Source organism: Sinocyclocheilus grahami, unplaced genomic scaffold (genome assembly GCF_001515645.1).
Source record: "Sinocyclocheilus grahami isolate Dianchi unplaced genomic scaffold, SAMN03320097.WGS_v1.1 scaffold73.1, whole genome shotgun sequence".
In the NCBI taxonomy this organism is placed as follows: domain Eukaryota; kingdom Metazoa; phylum Chordata; class Actinopteri; order Cypriniformes; family Cyprinidae; genus Sinocyclocheilus; species Sinocyclocheilus grahami.
In genome coordinates this window covers 1,201,089-1,219,241 of record NW_015505252.1, presented here as the reverse complement: position 1 = coordinate 1,219,241, position 18,153 = coordinate 1,201,089, and the positions used below count along the sequence as shown (strand labels likewise).

General features: G+C 36.8%; 1 protein-coding gene across 2 annotated transcripts in view; it reads left to right on the top strand.

Moving 5' to 3' along the window:
• The window catches only part of LOC107585656 (CBP80/20-dependent translation initiation factor-like), a 75,755-nt gene that overhangs the window by 6,107 nt on the left and 51,495 nt on the right, over nucleotides 1-18,153 (top strand). Inside the window, exons 2-5 of one of the 2 annotated variants that reach the window (XM_016272769.1) lie at nucleotides 11,892-12,111; nucleotides 14,380-14,451; nucleotides 16,679-16,801; nucleotides 16,882-16,952. In XM_016272769.1, coding sequence (XP_016128255.1) covers nucleotides 11,932-12,111; nucleotides 14,380-14,451; nucleotides 16,679-16,801; nucleotides 16,882-16,952 — 446 coding nt within the window. In that variant the 5' untranslated portion in view covers nucleotides 11,892-11,931. The remainder of the gene's footprint in view (nucleotides 1-11,891; nucleotides 12,112-14,379; nucleotides 14,452-16,678; nucleotides 16,802-16,881; nucleotides 16,953-18,153) is intronic. The other variant, XM_016272770.1, reaches the window with a different exon arrangement.

Below are 18,153 nucleotides of genomic sequence, written 5' to 3'. Positions count from 1 at the left end.
TTATATTATATTGTTGAATGTTGAATCTGTATTTGCCACGTAATGCTGATATGGCAATGCATCAACCAACAAAATTAATATTACTAGGATTACTACTAAATATAAATATAAAAATTATTAAATAAAAAGAAAAAATAAATATTACTATTTTAATATTTCACTGTAAAAATGAGAATATAAGAAATTAGTAATAATTAAAATTTTACATTACAACTGTAATATTACAACACTAGTATTTAATATTTTAATAACACTAATATTCTTAATTTTTTTCATTTTCAAATGTTAAACCATTTAAAATTTTATTTAGATTTTTTTACATTTAATTAAATCACAGTCTTTGCGATTTGATTTGATCAAAGTCATATTGCTATTTTGATTTTATTTAGATGATTTTGCAGCCCTACCCACCCGTGAAAACTCACTGCGTTGATCATGACAGGTCATGTGATTATGTACGTAGGCCAAAGAGGCGGACTTAAAGGGGTCATATGATGCTGCTATAAAGAACATTATTTGGTGTATTTGGTGTAATGAAATGTGTTTATGCGGTTTAAGGTAAAAAAAAAAACTTTATTTCCACTTACTGTACATTATTATTTCTCCTCTATGCCCCGCCTTTCTGAAAAGCGGCGATTTTTACAAAGCTCATCGGTCTGAAAAGTGAGGTGTGCTCTGATTGGCCAGCTATCCAGTGCGTTGTGATTGGCCGAATACCTCAAGCATGTGACGGAAATGTTACGCCCCTTACCATATTGTGATGCCGTGTCCGGCGGAGCGACGAGACAAAAATATTAGGCATGACGAAGCAGATATCGTCCTCTTTCGGAAGACCAAACAAAGTAGTTTCGCTTTCACAACGAAACACACAGCGTCTTCACGACATGGCGGCGGCAACAATACTACAGCGAGAATAAAAGTTATGCCTTCTTTATTTGCATGAACATTTGTTATGCAAATCTTCCCACATCGTGACGTAGACATGTGGGGGCGTGTTAGAATGAGCCGTTTTAGGTAGGCGTAGTTGACTCTTAACTTTTAGAAAGAAAATCTCTTTGGGTTTGAGACTTTAGTCTTTGCAACTTTACAGATCTTCTTTATGCACCAAGAGCTTGTAACACTCCAAAGAGAAAGGAAAAATTTAAATCGCATCATATGACCCCCTTTAAACAACACATCTTCTGAAACAGAAAATCAGGCCATTGATCAGAAAGAATTGATCCGGATGTGTTTTGTGATAATGTTGGATGAGAACGGTTGACTGACTTCCTGTTGTCAGCGTTGCACTGGTGCTGATGTGACTGAAAGGTGTCGTCTTGACAACCAGCTGACGTCATCATGGCTGTCAATCACAGCCTCTGTGATGTCCGGAGATCTTGAGCACGCACTCCGACTCAAACCTGCAAGACAAGCAGTTTAAAACATCTGTTAGAAATGCTGAGCAGCTGCTAGTCTGTTGGGTTTAGATTCAACTTCGATTTCTAATTCAGCTGTTTAAAGCTGGTCTCTTCTGCTCACCAAGGCTGCATTTATTTGTTCAAAAATACAGTAAAAACAGAAATATTGTGAAATATTATTACAATTCAAAATAACTATTTTCTATGTGAATTTATTATAAATTGTCGTTTATTCCAGTGACACAAAGCTGAAATTTCAGCATCATTACTCCAGTCTTAGTGTCACATGATCCTTCAAAAATCATTCTAATATACTGAAACATCTGTAGCGTTTGTGTTTAAAGTGACACTCTCTCTATCTCTTGAGCACATTTGCGTGTCTATCAGGGACTGTGATGGTGTTTGAAAGTGTTTGCTCAGTTATTACAGTCTGATAGTAAACGCTGAATATTTCTTTCTGTTGCACCAGGGCAAAGTGTACAGGAGACTTTGAACTTCCCGTCAGTGTGTGTTTGAGTGTTTGGCACGTCCACAGGTTTGCTCGCATATAATTAAACATGCATCATTGACAACATAAAACGGCATAATGCAACATGTTTATAAGTGAAAGTGAATATTATTGTAATTCATTAGGCCTTGGATATTGTGGTTTATGTTATGTTCCATTATTATCAGTCTTTTCAGAGAGATTTTGATGCATGATCATGAAAACACAGATGATTATTCTCTGGAATAACATGCACTGATGGAACATGTTGGGAAAGTCATCCATCATGCTAATGTCACTGCTGTGATGATGCCGGCGTGTGTGTGTGTGTGTGTGTGTGGGGCGTGTCTGTGAGCTCTTTGTTCAAACAGCTGTTGTGAGCGAGTGTAACACACGTGGAGGATTTTACACACTCTGCTGCACCAGACAACAAAGACCAGACACACACACACACACACAGCATCACTATCAGCGCACAATGTCTCTCTCTGCTGTTCTGTCACCCTTCTCTTATTTTGATTCCACATTTGCACATTGAGTCGTTCCAGATTGAACATATGCTTCTATTTATCGCTCCATCCATCCACCCACTCACTCCATTCATTTTCAGTGTTTTGGTCAATTTAATGTACTTTACTGCCGTGATTGTACATTTGTTATACAGAAGCAGTGGGTAGTAGTATTAATACATTAGTAGTAGTCGTATTAACGATATATATTTATATATATAGCTTTTCTTTTGAAATTATTCATTATATGAAATATACAAACGTTGATAATAATCAGAAATGTTTCTTGAGCAACAAATCAGAATTTTAGAATGATTTCTGAAGGATGTGACACTGAAGACTGGAGTAATGATGCTGAAAATTCAGCTTTGCGTCCGAGAAATAAAATACATTTTAACACGTATTCAAATAAAAATCAGCTATTTAATATTGTAATAATATTTCACCATATTACTGTTGCATCAATGCATGCTATTTTAATTCAATCATAGTTAGAAATAAAACAAACACATACAAATTAGAATTTAAGCAAATCAAAAAATTTGAAATCTCTTTTTCTGTCTCTCATTCTTTGTTGTCCTTTCTTCATTAATTTCTTCTTCTCTCTGTCAGATTCTCTCTTTGTCTTTCCGGTGGTCTTTGTGAGCGTCTGCAGACAGACGGCTCTGCTGTGAGCGTGATCAGAGAGCAGTGAGATCTTACTGCAGTGCTGCAAGAAGGAACTATTTTGATGGGAAACTAGACACACGTTAAACAGCTGAACACACACACACGTTATACTGTTGTGTTTCTTTCTGTTCCTTATTCTGTTAGTGTAGCTGTGCTGTTGTCATTGTTTGTGGTTCATGTGTTTGTGTATGTAGATGGAAGCTGTTCTGGAACATCAAGACGTTTTATTATTATAATTTCAGATATGTTATTTTTAAGCTCTTTTCACACCACCAGTGTCTTTAATGCTTTAAATTACTAGTTACTCTAGTGGTTTGTCACTAGTAAATGTTTTTAGAATCAGAATCAGAATGAGCTTTATTGCCAGGTATGCTTACACATACGAGGAATTAGTTTTAGTGACAGAAGCTCCACAGTGCAACAGAATGACAGAGACAAGACGGATAATAAAAATATGAATATTCAAATAGACAATGTGCAAAATAGCAAAAACACAATATACAAAATAGACAATTTAGTATGTACACAGGTATGTTAGGTGCAAATTTGAAATGTAAATAAGTATGTGTGTTAAATAAATAATGTATAATAGTATTGTGTGTTCCACAGTTATTGTCAAGTGTTCATGAGATGGATTGCCTGAGGGAAGAAACTGTTCCTGTGTCTGGCCGTTCTGGTGCTCAGAGCTCTGTAGCGTCGACCAGGCGGCAACAGTTCAAAGAGGGAGTGTGCTGGATGTGAGGGGATTTTGCCAGCCCTTTTGCTCACTCTGGACGAGTACAGTTCTTGGAGAGAAGGGAGGGTTGTACCAATGATTCGCTCAGCAGTCCGGACTACCCTCTGAAGTCTTCTGAGGTCAGATTTGGTAGCTGAGCTGAACCAGACAGTTATTGAAGTGCAGAGGACAGATTCAATGATGGCGGAGTAGAACTGTTTCAGCAGCTCCTGTGGCAGGTTGAACTTCCTCAGTTCGCGAAGGTGAGTGAGTGAGTGAGTGAGGATGGTGAGTGGGGGGAGAGCAGGGGGGTTCCTCCTTTTAGTTCCCGAGTCATTAAGAATTTTTAGTAAAAAACACATAAAAATGAGCATCCTAGAAGTTATTTTGAAAAAAAAAGTTTTTTATAATTGTAATAACTTTTTCTATCCCTTAAGCAAGTTTTAAGATGATGTAATCAATGGGAAAATAATATTAACCAATACATTTCCCAGCTAATTAGACCCACAATACAATCAAATCAAAAGAAAAAAATAAAACCTGAAATAAAAATTGCAGTGTTTAATTACCTCAATGTGATGTATTGGATTAAATTAAATAAAGTATTTAAATTATAAAGTCATATTTTCAAAATGCATTCATTAGAACCAGCATGAATCCGCTCATTGTGAAAACAATTACATTTATTCAGTTAAAAAGTATAAACATGGCTAAAATATGGCTACACTGTAACAAATGATTTTTCAAAGCTGCAAATAAAACTTGGTTTATTAGAGTAAGTTTTACAAGAAAATACTATTTCCATCTGTTTAGTTCAACATATGGCAGTTTTCTGTAATTATTTTTGAAATTTACTAGCAAATTTGAGTAAAAATAGTTTCTAATCTACACAATTTTTAAAATAAATATATAAACCTGGTAAACTGTGTGTAACGCATTCACTTTATTAGTACACCATAAAATTTATTTTTTAAAGTTTCAATGTGCTACTTGCCGTTTTGTTGTAATTTTTTATAAAATTATAGCATTTCTGAGTGAAAATTGTTTCTGCCCAAAATGTTTTTCTGTGCACTATTACAGAAATCTTACCTGTTCATTTATGCATGACTGATAGATATGCTTCACATTATGTTTACTAGTTAAATGTAATGGTTAATTTTTGTACACAATTCAAATGCATCTTTTACATGGGCCTAAATATTGTCCCACAAAAAAGTCTGTATTACTCAGAAATGCGTCACTTTATGGAAATTAAACGTTGCATGTTTCCTTTAGGTTTGTTTTGGAGTTTATTTGTTCCTAGTCTCAGCCTGAGACCGCTGGCTGAACGTCTGATGCATACGGCACACAAAAGTCGAAACACTTCAGGAGTTTCGAAGTCGTCATCGGATTGGTTGAATTATATAGGATTTCCGGGAGCCGTGCGTGTCGCGTTCTTTAACGTTCCGCCTGGAAACAAAGATACCGTGACGCCAAACACCCTCACGAAAGAAGAAAGCCGTCATGTTTACAGCTGTGACACTACAAGCGTTTATCATGATCAACCAAGCACTGGGTTTTCAAAAGTATGTGAAATATTTAAAGTTCGCGGCATAGAATCTTTAAAATACGTCCGAGAGTTTTACACACACATACATAACAGTTATTGTGGCGACATTTCCATGGCCCGAAACGTGACGCTGAACGAAACGAACTGTGATTAGTTGTTTGAGATGTCGGTCAAACGGCCTCATGGGTGGGCCTTGGCCAATGAAAGCTGCCATGGATTCCGGACCTTCAGCTGTCAGTCTAAAGGTCTGGCTACGCGAGACTAATTTGTTCCAGAATTGTCCTGGTTTGTTTCTCCGAGTGCTCTAGAATGGTGAATGGTGTGTAAACAGCGGCTGTTGCTGAAGTGAAGCGGTGCAGTGTGTGTCGGCGGCTCTATTAGCAGAGCGTGTGTCATAGCGCCCGAGGCTGCTGTGACTGTCCTGTCAGAGACGTGTGCTCATTTAGACTTGACGTGATGAAATTCTGCATGAAATGAGAAATATTCATTGTGACGAGCACCATTATGTGACCAGCTAATGGAAAAGCCCTAATGAGATCTCAATTAATCTTATTTCTGGCTAAACAGATTTTTCCCCAAATGTGGGTATTTTTAGGATATTTTTCTGCCAGTATATTCAAGACTGCTTAGTGCTTAAAGACTTTGTCAACAGCTATTTAGAGAATTATTCTGCTATTTCCAACCTAATGATATTTTCAGCTCATTCCTACACATGCATTTGTATAAATGAACCGAAAAGACATTTATCCTGTAGTAATGCTCTTATAATGCACATCATACAGGAGGGTTTAAAAGCTGAAATGAGAAGCTTGAATTTTTAAAGCATTATAGGCTGTTCATTTTTTGAGCTGTAAGATGACATAATTTTGACATAATTCCTGTGGTTGTACTTTGCACCATGTGAACATTGATTTATGGATGGCAGCTTTATGTCCTTTGTTTAGTACCTGTTATTTTAGTGTTATTGTTAAAAACTATTTAGTTTATTGTGGTCTAGTTTATTTTATTTTATCTATTATCTTTTAGTTTATTCTAGTTTATCTTTGATCTGTAATTATTTAGTTTAATAAAAAAAAACATTTGGTTTATCTACATAGTTTTTGTTATTTTCGATTATAGTTTTTGTTAACATTTTAAATTCGAGAGATAGAGAAGTAAATATGAAAATAAGAAATGTTGCCATTGCAACTAGATGAAATAAAATAAACATTCTTTTTATATTTCATTTTATTTCAGTTAATGTATACTATTTATTTCAAGTCACTATTTTTGTAATTGTTTTTGTTCTACTTAACTATATTAACCCAGGATGGTAGTAAAAACAGGCACCAGCAGTTAATTTTTAATTTTAATTTTATTGTAACCTGGTCATGTTGTGACTTTGATTACAGGGTTTGTAAGTGATTCTGTCATGTGAGTTCCATGCTGGCGTGTGTAATAAGATCAGAAATGGACTTCAGTGGCCTCTGTGAACTTTGAGGTCAATCTATAAGCTGGTATATTTATTTGTTACAACTGTTTTTCTCTTCTGGGAAAATAAACCAAAAATATTGATAACTCATCCTGAACTGTACAGAATTTTGTCCAATCAAATGCTCTCTAGAATGAGAATGTCCCGCTCATCAAGGTTCAGGGCTGGAATACAAATAAAAAAGATTGGCTATTTATGAAAGAGGGGTGAGCTAAATTGATGCTTCTTAACTTTCTGTTTCAATGGGAAATATGTCAACACAGGAAATAAATCTGTGCTTATCAAAGGAATTAGTGAGATCTGCATGAAAACACATGATGAAATCACTTTCAATATTGTTTAAACTTACAAATGTAATGTTGTTTAACAGTATAATAAAGCATCGCACTTTCTGTGAGTGTTTAGCGTTGAGTGTCAGAGTGAAGGATGCAGAGGTTAAATGGTGTGTGTGTGTGTGTGTGTGTGTGTGTGTGTGTGATGAGGGTCATTGACAGATGATCATGCTGGAGTCAGTAGAGGACCGAGATCTCCAATCCTGACTCAGCTCATTAAAGTGGTCCGTCTGAATCTACTGACACAATGAAAGTTCTCACGCTTCTAATCCTGATCATCTGATGTGGTGAATCTCGCTCTTTCTGTGTTTCCTCCTCAGCTGTTCAGCTCGAGTGTGTGTTCACTCTCTCTGTGTGTGTGTGTGTGTGTGTGTGTGTGTGTGTGTGTGTGTGTGTGTGTGTGTGTGTGTGTATCTAGTCAGACTGAACAGCTGATATCACAACACACACACACATTTTGTTTACATTCTCTGAAGCGTCTGATCTAGAATATTTCACTAAAACTAACATGTTGAAGTGAAAGCAAAAGTAGGATGGAAGCATGAGAATCTGAATATTTAACATGAATATTTTATATATATATAAGTCAAACAAACTTGAGAAAGGACAAAAAGGAAAGAGGGACAGAGAAATAGATGTTTTTTTTTTTGTTGCTAATTTTAATTCTTGTTTTTTTCAATATATATACACACTACCAAAATATTTTTTGTAATGCTTTTTAAGAAGTCTCTTCTGAATACCAGGGCTGCAATTATTTGATCAAAAATACAGTAAAAACTGTGAAAAATTACAATTTAAAATGTATTTCTATTGTAATTTAATATATATATATATATATATAATATTGTCCAAAGGGCGATAAAGATCAAGATAGACCTTTCAGAGATGGTTCATTATTTGGATGTGACATAAAAATGATGTAGGTCAGTTGGCCTCTTTGTCTCTGTTGTCAGTTTTTAACCAGAATAAGCTGTGCTGTGGAGCAGACGTTGATAATATAGATTGGACAGATGATAGAACAGCTGCAGATATGGATCTTCAGAACATTCATTGTCTTCCAGCAATTCGACTTCCTGCCATATGCTTGTGCTTCCTGTTTCTATTTCCACTGGTCTGGTTTTGTCAGTCCCACCCATGTCTTTCTTTTACACTAGCTGTCTTTCACAAGTTCTGTTTCTGTGTCAGATCTCTGGTTACTTTAATGCTCTCTGCTTGGGAACGTGATGAATATGTACACAAAGGATCCATGCACAGATCTTGGGTGGTGTGATAAACAGTTGCTAAACCGAGTAAATGATCTTAAAAATGAGCAGATGTGTTTTTATAAGTGTAAGCGGGAGCGCAGGGCCCTTGTGTGAGTTATTGTGGATGTGTGCTGGTAAGATGGTGCTGCTCCAGTTGTAAATCCTCTTTGCTTGGCCAAGATTCAAGTATTGCCTTAACACCAGATTAAACTCTCCCTTTCTCTCTCTCTCTCTCTCTCTCTCTCTCTCTCTCTCTCTGTCACCTGGTGTAAGTGGGGCATGTCGTCCCACCCAGAGCATTATGTAATACAATTATGTAATACAAAACCAAATGGAGGAGTAAATATAAACGCAAGTGTGTGAAGCTCTTGAGTAATGGTACTTTGATGCTGTAATTAAGTATTATTTGGGGGAATTTATATTTTAAAGGTGTGGTTCGTTGCGATTTCACTTTTTTAACGTTAGTGTGTAATGTTGCTGTTTGAACATAAACAATATCTGCAAAGTTACGAAGCTGAAAGTTCAATGCAAACGGAGCTATTGTCTTTTAAAGTTCTGGCCGTTTACAAAAATGGCTGGTAGAGACTACAACAAGTTACTTCCCGGGTTTGTGACATCACAAACCCAGATAAACCCTGCCCTCGGGAAAAGGCAGCAAAGGGGGCGAGGCCGTGCTGCTCTGCTTTAGAGAAGAGGAAGAGAAAACTAGAGGTGCACGTAAAAATCTATTCATGTATGAATCGCGATTCTGTCTTCTAACGATTCTAATGGATTCACAAGTTTCAAAATCAATGTTCTAAAGCAGCGGTTCTTAATACTGTTCCTCGAGTCTGCTGCACTGCACACGCTCTGCATCTCTCTCTCGCTCTCTCTCATTCAGCTCAGCTATAACAATGAACTGTTCCAATTATACACTTATTTTCACATAGCTATGAGAAGCGTTAACCATGGACGCGCGTGCAGTTGCCGTACTGTATTAAAGCTTTAATCAGGATAAAACCGTATATTAAAAGCTAACGTAAGCGGTAGCATTTACAAATAACAGCGTATCTAAAAGTATGAGACAACAACAAACAAAAAACATAGGCCTACCATTAAAAGCCGTGCTTGCACAGGTTCTGCACGATCCTCTTCAATAATATCCTCTGCTTCTCAATTGGGTTCAAACTGATAAGCGATATTAACAACGTCGTTGTTTACAATGTACCTGGAGCACATACCGCTGAGCTAAGGGGCGGGACGCTTAGACGCACACTAGAGACGGCTTAGCCAATCACAACACACTGGGCTATCTAACCAATCAGAGCTCATTGCCTATTTCTGAGGGAGGGGCTTCATAAAAGCAGGAAATGATCAGCGTGTTTCTCAGAGAAGGGACAGAGCGGTGTGGAATAAAGGGAAATAATGTGAAAAATAATGCGTTTTTAAAAAAACGAAGCATTAACACATGTTAGACTGCACCCCATAAACACAATCAGTCCTACAAAAAAAACTTTAACTGAGTACTGCTAGAACTGAATATTTACATAATTACGTTTTGAATGAAAAATTAATTGATTAGTTAAGTTCTAAAGCTATGAAAGAAAATTTACCATTTAATTTTAATTACACTGTTGCTGAATTGCTGAAGTTTGTATTTTGACTAGGTACTTTTGTCTTTTAAGTAAAAAATTTTTTTACCAAATTAATAAATTACTAATGCAAACATACATATAGGGGTGTGCGGTATATATCGTCTTTGATAATATCGTAATTGTTGTTTTAACGATGTGCGATTTGACATTATCGAGTATTTTGCAAAAAACTTTAAAAACAGCCCTACAGAGCGCACGCATACATTACGTGAAGTCTAGACTAGTGCGTGTGCGCATTTAGAGTGCATTCTTTCACTAGACGATTCAGTCTATTACAGTTCGTTTAGAATGATCACAAATTCAAGACATGGGGGCAGAAAATGTATATATTTATACCACTTCAAATAGCCTAGTTAATCAATTTCACACAGAGTGAGGTTTTTTTTTCTCCAAAAATGACTGATTACAAATGTGATATTGATTTTTTACAACAGTTCAATAAACAAGAAGTTAATTAAGAGACTTACGTTTTAGACACCATATTTCCTGATTTTGCGCTATTTCGACAACAAAAAATTATTCCAAACACAACCACAGCGCTGTTTTGCGTCTTTGAGCAACATTACGGTGTTTCGTTCCTGAATGAATCAACCGTTTAAATGATTCGGTTCAATCGCAATAACTCACTTATTAACGGTGACTTGCTGCCACCTACTGGCGGATTTAATTTCACATTCAGAGTATCTTTTATTATTTAAATAATTTCAAATATCAGTATTCAAAAGATAATGGACACTTTTAGAAAAAAAATGGCTTTATAAAGGTCAAAATGCCAATGAAATGTAAAAATCAGTTAAAACTTATTGGAAAAGATTAATTTGTATCAGTAGGGCCTTTCGCACCGCTTTAGTTCCAGAACTAAATGTACAGTACTAAAGTACTGGGACGATTTTGCGTGAACTATTTCCCAGTACCATTTAAAGGGTTGCATTCGCACCGACAGTGTGTACTAAGAAGTGACGTAAGCCGGTCGACAGCATCGTCATTTGTGCGCGGCATTCAACAACAGAAACAAAAGAAGAACAACATTAACAACAGGAGGATGGAGGACGCTGTGATCGGAGCTGTGTTTTTGTTGTGTCTGCAGTATCTGCAGATTAAACAGTTTTTTTGTAGAAGCATTTTTTTTATTTGAAGTAGCACCTCATGACTACACCACATTATGTACGAGAAGCTGCAAAAGGCACAAGTGGAATGTACAAAACATGGAGTCATGAAATAATAATTTAAGTAAATATAATGGGCGATATATTGCGTCACAAAGTTATTGAGGTCATGCACATATATTGCGCGATAAGTCGATTTATTGCGACAAGCCATATATATATATATATATATATACTACAAATATAGGAATATACAATACTAATAGTACTATATAATTGTATAATTGCATAATTTCTAAGAGTAAAGGAAGTAAGAAAAGAAACAGATTGGAGGTGAAAGATGAGAGGAGAGACAGATGGACTGGTGAAGCAGAAGCAGACAGGACTTTATGAATTTGATTGTGTTTGTGGCTCTCTGTGTCTGTGCTGCCGCCGCTGGTGAAGCAGGTGAACTGTGTCGTGTCGCAGTCTAAATGAGTCAGTCGTGGGTCGATGTGACTGATCTGCACTGACTGCAGTGTGAGAGAGCTCACTGTCCTGCCTGTCATCAAGCAGTATGTTTATCTGCTGATCAGGAACACTAAAGTTTGTCGTGTTTTGATAAAAATTTTGTTTGCTTAACATAATTGATGTACATTTGAATATCATATTAAATCATTGTCATAAAAATCATTGCGAGTAATCATAAAAATATATTATAACATTTATATTCTCTATTTTAAAAGACATTTCACATTATTTTTCACATTACTAACAACTTTCTTTGCCCCGCCCACAGCTCCCCTCTCTCCCTCCCTCCCCCCACTGGGCTGGTTGCCATGGAGAGCTCATCAGTAGCATCAGCATCATCAGAGGCAGGAAGCACGCGCTCGCAGGAGATAGAGGAGCTGGAGCGCTTCATCGACAGCTACGTGCTGGAGTACCAGGTGCAGGGACTCCTGAGCGACAAAAACGAAACCGACCAGGATGTGGACAAGACACCGTCCCACATCTCACAGGTAAAACATGCCCCATCCCACACTGCACAGGTAAAACTAGAGATTCGCGATCAACTGGCCAGGGACCGGAATTAGCCGATTTTCCGCATTATCAGCCGTTCAGTCTGCCGATTCCGAGCCGGCCTGTTTTGACGTCACACTTACGGCGACTGATAATGTATTGATGTCGTGTCAAATGAGGCTCACTCAGCCTGATTGAGTGTGTGAGAGAGACTCGTGCAGAAATCAAAATGAGCGCAACAGCACACACAGAAAGTTATAGATGCATACTGCTGTAGTAAAAAAAAGAAATGTATAATATATCATTTAGGTATGCAACATTACATGATTGCAATGTGGTTTTATACAATAGTAGTACAATAAACAAGAAGTTAAAATTAAGTGACTTACATTTTAGACACAATATTGACTGTTTTTACGCAATTTCGCTGATGAAAATAGTTCCAATCAAAGCCACAGCAGAACTGTTTTGTGTCTCCAAGCAACACAGCGGTGTTTCGTTACTGAACGAATCCACGTTTTTGAACGAATCAAGTAAGTCAATGATTCAGTAACCCATTCGTAAAGACAGTAGTCACTTGTCTCTGAATGAATCAGCCGTGGAAAGATGGAGTTTGTTCATACTGATTTCATTTGAATGGTAACCGCTCTACAGTTTCTTATTATTCTAACTGAATTAATTTAAAGGGGTCATATGATGCGATTTCAAGTTTTGCTTTCTCTTTGGAGTGTTACAAGCTGTTCGTGAATAGCTAAGATCCCTAAAGTTGCAAAGACTACACAGTTAAGAGTCATCCACACCTTCCTAAAACGGCTCGTTCTAGCACGCCCCCACATATCTACCTCACTATGTGGGAAGATTTGCATAACGCCACCCAAATGTTCACACAAAGAAAGAAGGCTTAACTTTATTGTTGCTGCCACCGCTGCCGCCATGTTGTGAAGACGCTGTGTGTTTCGTTGTGAAAGTGAAACTACTTTGTTTGGCCTTCCAAAAGAGGACACGACTAGAAATCAGTGTTTTAAGTTGTATTTACAACACTGTTCCAGAACAGTTTAACTCAAATATTCAGATGTGTGCAGCACATTTTATGGAGGACTGTTTCCTGATCCTGAGAGAGTAGACTACAATGCCGGCTGTTTTGACTCAAAGACTGAAAGTACGTTTTCATATTTAAAGAATTTGCCACTGACGATTCAAACGCGAGTTTTGAGCAGTGTAGAGTAGCGCTTGTTGTTTGTCATTTCTCCGATCACAAATGCAGACATGGTTTTATGTTTACGCAGTGCGATACGCAATGCGTAAAAAGACAGTATAAGTCATTATAATCATTAATTATGCAACAAATGCCTCGTTTATAATGAGTTTTAATGTTTTTGTCTCGTTGCTCCGGCCGGACAGGGCATCACAGTATGGTAAGGGGCGTAACATTTCCATCACACGCTTGAGGTATTCAGCCAATCACAACACTCTGGATAGCTGGCCAATCAGAGCACACCTCGCTTTTCAGACCAATGGGCTTTGTAAAATTCGACACGTTTCAGAAAGGCAGGGCATAGAGGAGAAACAAAAATGTACAGTATGTGGAAAATTATGTGTTTTTTTTTTTTACCTTAAACCGCGTAAACACATTTCATTACACCAAATACACAAAATAATGTTGTTTTTAGCAACGTCATATGACCCCTTTAAACAATGTAAGAATTTGATGTGAAATGACACATTTAATAAGGTTAGTGAAAAAATGACAATTTAAGAAACAGTGGGACATGACATCTGTTTTGTTAAATAGTACAGCAACTCCTTTTCAGTTCATTGTTATTTATACCTCTTTTCTAGTCACGGAGCACTTTATTTTGAGAGTTGTTTAAGTGAGAGAACATCTGTTACTATGTCCAGATTGGGGGAATTGTAATGTTTAATCATTTTTATTATATAAATGATTTTTGCATTAAAAAAGTATAGATTTTTGTTTGTATATGCAGTCAATTATAGTTTTTAGAAAGAAAATCGGAATCGGCAAAAATCGGCATCGGCAGGGCACACTTACAAAAAAATTCAGAAATCGGAATCGGTGCATCTCTAGGTAAAACGCACCCAGTCCTACACCTCACACCCTGTCCCACACTTACAGGTAAAACACACCCCGTCCCGTGCACCTCAAAAGCTTGTTGAAGATGATAAAATGTAATTCTGTTTTACTAAGTAATAATCAAAACAAACAAAGAAATCAAATTTGACACTAATGGTGTCTCTCTGTCTCTCAGTGGACAGAAGACTGCAGTGATAAGATTGACGGGAGCTGGTCGTCCTCACGGGGCAAGGACTCGTCCAAACCAGTGAGTTTTTCATGTGTGTGTGTGTGCGTCTGATCCATAACTCTTCAAAAGTCATTGGTCTTATTATAACTGATGAAGCTGTGAAAACATCTGTTGCAGTCGCCTCTGGTGCAGAAACAGTGTTAGTGTTGAAGATGTCTAGAAATTGACTGGAGGTGTTCAGACACAGATGTGTTTGTCATGAGAAAACTTCACAGACAAGTGTATTAATGGATGGACACAGAAAACAACAGAAACGTCAAACTAGTGCTAGGTCCCAGTTCACATAATGCCTGTCCTGAATAGTGCAAGGTTAGGGTTAGAGCGTCCCAAATCATTGCTGAAAATAGTGCATCACAGGTGCCTAGATGGCATGCTGTCTGTCAAAGTGTAGCTAGATGCTAATGTTAATATGAAAACGCAAACAGTAAGTGCACTGTATGCAAGTATTTCTAGATTGCGTGCATCATCATTTAGAAATGTGTCGGACTGCAATTCGTAACAATGCAAGAGTGCCATAAGGGGCGCTATATAGTTAAAAATAAGAGATTGTCATTTCCTGACAAACTTAGCATTTGCTCATAAAAGCTTTTGCATTCTTTGTGTTCAAATGTTTGCGAGCGAGTTTCTCGAGAAAGTGCAGAAATTTTGCGAATGAATGCAAAAGCAAATATATTACAATTTTCCTTCCCATGTAATTTTAAAGAGTCTGTTTCTGGTCAGTTTTCTCTTTCATCTCAAGTACTTTCGATAGTTTGACAAGCTGCAGTTCTTTCGTTCTTTATACAATATATGGATGCTTGTTTCTGCCACAAGCTAATATATATAAATTAATATCTTTGTTCTTCTCTTAGTTCATATCACGTGATTCTGAGTTTATATTTCATATGCGTGATTATCCAGACTGATGCATCACTGTGTTTTGAATGTTCCCTTATTAGTGACACTGGAGCAGATTAAGCTGTCAGCCATATGCTTAATTTGTGTCTTTATTAAATATTAAAGACGGCACATGTGAGAAGGTTAGATGCACTGTGTGCTGCGTGAATGTTGTGAGTAAGTGTTGTTTTCCAGTGTGTGTGAGAGCATTGTGAATGACACAGGTCTGAGGTCACGTGATGCGATGAGGTCACTGAACGTGTGTGATCATGTCACTGCTTTGCTGCTGCACAAGCTCAGTACCGTCTGATGAACCGTTGCCTGTTTTGACTGAACTGAAAACTCATTTGACATACTCAGCATGCATGACATGTTGCATATATTGTTCTATCATTACATTTACATGTAGGGCTGCACAATTAATCGAATTTCTAATCGCGATTACAATTATGGATGCCACAATTATGTAATCGTTCAAAGCGGCAATTAATCGTTCAAAGTCCACTTTTGTTATTCGGCGTGCGTTCTTTTCTTTCTACATGTTATCTTAAGGGTTTTTCCCATTATTTTAGTTTTAGTATAACATTATAATACCAATCATAGTTTTACTTTTTTGTAATTTAAAGAAGAAACCAATCCGATGTATATTTGACATTTGGCTTAATACTATAGAAAAGCGCTAAAGGTTTTTCAGTTCGAGTGTTTTCAGCTTGTTTATTTTCATATAAACCTACGGCATGCAGTTGCATCAAACAATGGTATAAACATCATTCAATGTAAATTGTGATTATCGTAATTAATAATCGCAATTACAATTTCAAGGGAATAATCGACAATTATGATTTTTGTCATAATCGTGCAGCCCTATTTACATGTTTTGCTCTGTCAGAATTTGAGTGTGTGCGTGGGTGTGTGTGTGTTGGTGGTACATTTGATCTACAGGCTGCAATTTCTTTTGTTATTACCTAATAGTTTTTTCTTCATTGTCAGTTTGTCCTTTTCAGTTTAGTTTTCATTTGTTTTTTAACTGGATATTTTTTGTAGTGTTTTCTAGATTCCATTTAGTTTGAGTTTAGTTTCAACATTTTTGAGTTTCCAAAGTTGTAAGAAACTCATTTGTGCTTATTTTATGTTATTTTATTTATTTTGGAGTCATGAAAAATGTTTAGTTTTTCTAATAGTGTTAGTTTTTTTTTTATTTCAGTTAATGAATTGAATTAATTAACACTGACACAAACACACACACATCAGCTTGAAAAGATTCCTGATCACTTTTTAAAGGTATGCTGCAGATGTTGAATGATTGAGTAAATGTATCCATGTTGACATCCAGCGTCAGATGAATCTGAATGAATCTGGTCTCTCTCAGGATGATTGGGAGCACAGCAGTAATGGCAGCACCGGTTCTAGACCCAGTTCTGGTTCTCGACCCGGTTCTGGTTCTAGATCGGGCAGCAGAGGACGAAACAACCAGTTCAGAGCCCCAGCGAAGGTGACGTTATGTGTATATATTGATGTCATCAGGACATTTTTTTTCAATGTTTTTAAACTTTCACAATGTGTGTGTTTTAGAATGGAAACAGAGACTGTTCTTTCGACGTTCTGGGGACGGACATTTGGGCTGCAAACCTGGACTGTCATGGGTGAGATTCACACACATACTTTTAATAAATCTAGCCATTAAATAATGTCATATAATAGTAGGGCTGCACGATTAATTGAAATAAAACCAAACTCGTGATATGGCTTAAAGGGTTAGTTCACCCAAAAATGAAAATTAGCCCACAAATTACTCACCCTCAAGTCATCCTAGGTGTATAAGACTTTCTTCTTTCAGATGAATCCAGTCGGAGTTATATTAAAAATTGTCTTTGAGATTTAAAGCTGTTTAATGCCACTCAGCAGGTTTTGCATGCATCAGTCCAAAAGAAGTTAAATAAAAAGCACCCATCCATAAAAAAAGTGTCTCACACGGCTCCGGGGGGTGAACAAAGGCCCCGATTCACTACAGGAGGCCTTTGTTCACCCCCCGGAGCTGTTTTATTTAACTCTGACTGGATTCATCTGAAAGAAGAAAGTCATATACACCTAGGATGACTTGAGGGTGAGTAATTTGTGGGCTAATTTTCATTTTTGGGTGAACTAACCCTTTAATGATGATTTAATTAAACAAAGTCTATAGAAAAACACAGAGTTCATTTACTTCTTTGTTCAGTGAATCAAGTAAAACAGTCTTCGATTAGTCAATCCAGACTGCTGAAATGTGTCCATATTTTCAGCGGTCAGTGAATATTTTCATCTTCTCTGGTTCTGCTTGTGCTTTGCAGTGCTGCTGACTCGCAGTCTAATTTAAACCTCGTCACAGGCTAAATTTAATTAATTTAGGCTAGTTCTTCTTATATTAGATTTGAGCTGTGTGTAAACATCTGTGTTAACATCAAATCAAAACTGTCCGTGAGGTACTGTTCAAAAGTTTGAGATTTTGTTTTTGAAATTAGTCTCTTCTGCTCACCAAGGCTGCATTTGTTTGAAGAAAAAAAAATACAGTAAAAGCAGTAATATTGTGAAATGTCATTGCAATTCAAAATAGCTGTTTTCTATGTGAATACATTGTAAAATGTAATTTATTCCTGTGATCAAAGCTGCATTTTCAGCATCATTACTCCAGTCTTCAGTGTCACATGATCCTTCAGAAATCAGTATAATATGCTGATTTGCTGCTCAAGAAACATTATGATCATCAACAATGTTTAAAGCTTCATATTTTTGTGGAAACTGTTTTACATTTTATTTTTCAGGATACTTTGATGAATAGAAAGTTCAAAAGAACAGCAATTTAATGCA